Source organism: Penaeus chinensis, chromosome 37 (genome assembly GCF_019202785.1).
Source record: "Penaeus chinensis breed Huanghai No. 1 chromosome 37, ASM1920278v2, whole genome shotgun sequence".
NCBI lineage: Eukaryota > Metazoa > Arthropoda > Malacostraca > Decapoda > Penaeidae > Penaeus > Penaeus chinensis.
In genome coordinates, this window is record NC_061855.1 from 25144469 (window position 1) to 25146968 (window position 2500).

Below are 2500 nucleotides of genomic sequence, written 5' to 3' on the forward strand. Positions count from 1 at the left end.
TTATATATATATATATATATAAATAAGCACATGTATGTATGTATATACGTGTATATGTGTAAATATGTATATAAATACATACACAAACATATATACATGTATATATATATGTATACATATGTATATATATGTATACATATGTATATATATGTATACATATGTATATATATGTATATATATCTATATCTATCTATCTATCTTTATATATATGTATATATATATTATATATGTACATACATATATATATATATATATATATTTATGTACATATATTTATACATACATATTATATATGCACATACTTACATACACCCCCATATATATATATATATATATATATATATATATATATATATATATATAATACATATATAGACATAGTGTGTGTAAGTATATATATACATATATATATATACATATATATATATATATAGATAGATAGATAAATCGATAGATATAGATATATACATACACAAAGAGACAAACATCTATATATATATACATATATACATATATATGTATATATATATATATGTGTGTGTGTGTGTGTGTGTGTGTGTGCATACGTATATAAATAAATGAATAAATAAATATATATATATGCATACGTATATAAAAAATAGATATATATTATATACAAATATATGTGGGGGGGGGGGTATGTATTACATACATATATACATATATGTATATATATAAATATATACATATGTATCTATGTTTGTATGTATATTGACTGACATAAAGTGGATAACCCAGAGAGCGACATAATCCTACATTATAGAGGAATAAAGGGCTTGATCCCGTAATGGGTTTATTTAAATTAAAGAATAGCCGAGTAAATGGATTATTAACAAATAATAGCATAATATATTAGCTACTGAATAACTAACCATGTGATTATTTCTCTCTTTTAGGTGTTTTATAACACAAATCCGATATTCAAAAGGAGAGAGAAGGCAAGAATATAATTCTTCAAGCGAGCGATTCGAGCGCCTCGTGGTGGCGAGGACTGAACGCGTCCAGCCCACGCCGCCGCCTCATAGGCTAAACCACCACCACACCTTACTCTCAGACTCCGCTATTTTCGATGTACAATAAAAATTACTCTATTCTTTTGTATTGACTATGGTGATGAGACCGACCAATGCTACAAATGTCTCATGGTGCTGCCATAATGGCCATGGATCTCGCCTCTTTATTTGCAGAGCCATGCGACGCGGGCCTGTAAATTTAGCACATCTGCCGCGCGTTTGTGTCGTTCGCGCGCATTGCTGCTCGGCCAGGCGGCGTCTGCATTCCACGCGCTAGAAACTAGTCCCTCGTGTTTTACTCTGAGATTTCTTAGGAAGATTGGTTGGCCGATATATGATCATGCCCTGATTCAAATGTAAATTATTTGTTATATCATGGAAATGAGAGCTTAAGTTAAAAACATACGTAAATAAAATAGTTTAAATTGTCCCGCGCCGCCCAGCCTTGGCGGAGGAATACGAGTACTCATCAGTTTCCCGCCAAACAAGAGTCTAAAGCGCTCGAACGCGGACGAGTGTTGCCTTTACTCGTGCTTTCTTGCGTGTTTTTGTTAGTGTTTGGAAGTGTACGGGTGTAATATACGTCTCAAGTGATCATAGAAGTGTTACTCGAGGATGACAATGTTTCCTAGAGTAGGCGAGAAGCGTCGAATAGACGATATCGCGATTGAAGACGAGGAAGCCATTGGTTCACTCTGCAGGTATGGCCGCCCAACTGTCACGTTTGAAATATAGCCGTAATTGTGTCAATTTCAGTCGCTGGTTTGGTGCAGGAAACAGGATTTAATCGTCCTGGATGATTGTCACGACTGAAATTGAGGATTTGACGCTGTAGATAGCTTGTTTCGCCCCTGTATATCATCAGCTGATCGCGACGCCATGCCGGGCGCCGATCAGCTGACACTGCCATATGGCCGCCGCCTCATTTCTGGCCTTAACGGACAGGGACGCGCCCCCGCCAGCCTTACCAGGACGGCAAACATTCGTGGCATCCTACTACGCCTACTTGCAACACGGGTGGTGACTTGCATGCATCGAAAGTTTTGAAGTGGGGTTTGTTTTCTCGGGACAGCTGATATTGACGTGATCAGCTGATGTTCGTCACATGGCGCCGCGCACACGCAGGGCGGGGCCGCGTCTCCCCACCACAGCATTTCTGCCGAACGCCGGTGTGTGATGTTATGCCAGCACTTTATATCTAAGTTTGAGAGTTATAATACGCAGAATTGATTCACCGTTTTAGTGTTTGCGTGTTGGGATATTTTTCAGGACACAAGGAAATGGGCGTGGAAAAGCGGAAGTAGGCGCGCGTGGGCGGTGAATCCAAGCCACGTCAGCCCAAGAGTTATGAGGGTTGAATGTACATGGGCGACGGAAGTGGACACACGGGCAAGATGTAAATTTTGAACTTTGAAGTTTAACGAAAGTAGTGACAGAATTATTGATGAGAATAACCGCGCGTGACG

General features: G+C 38.2%; 1 protein-coding gene across 2 annotated transcripts in view; it reads left to right on the forward strand.

The window, feature by feature from the left end:
• Positions 1-1527: 1527 nt before the first annotated feature.
• LOC125045235 (helix-loop-helix protein 11-like) overlaps positions 1528-2500 on the forward strand; it is a 32028-nt gene continuing 31055 nt past the window's right edge. The window contains exon 1 of one of the 2 annotated variants that reach the window (XM_047642391.1): positions 1528-1735. In XM_047642391.1, the coding sequence (XP_047498347.1) occupies positions 1650-1735 (86 nt within the window). In that variant the 5' untranslated portion in view covers positions 1528-1649. Of the gene's footprint in view, positions 1736-1787; positions 2204-2500 lie in introns of those variants that run through there. The other variant, XM_047642392.1, reaches the window with a different exon arrangement.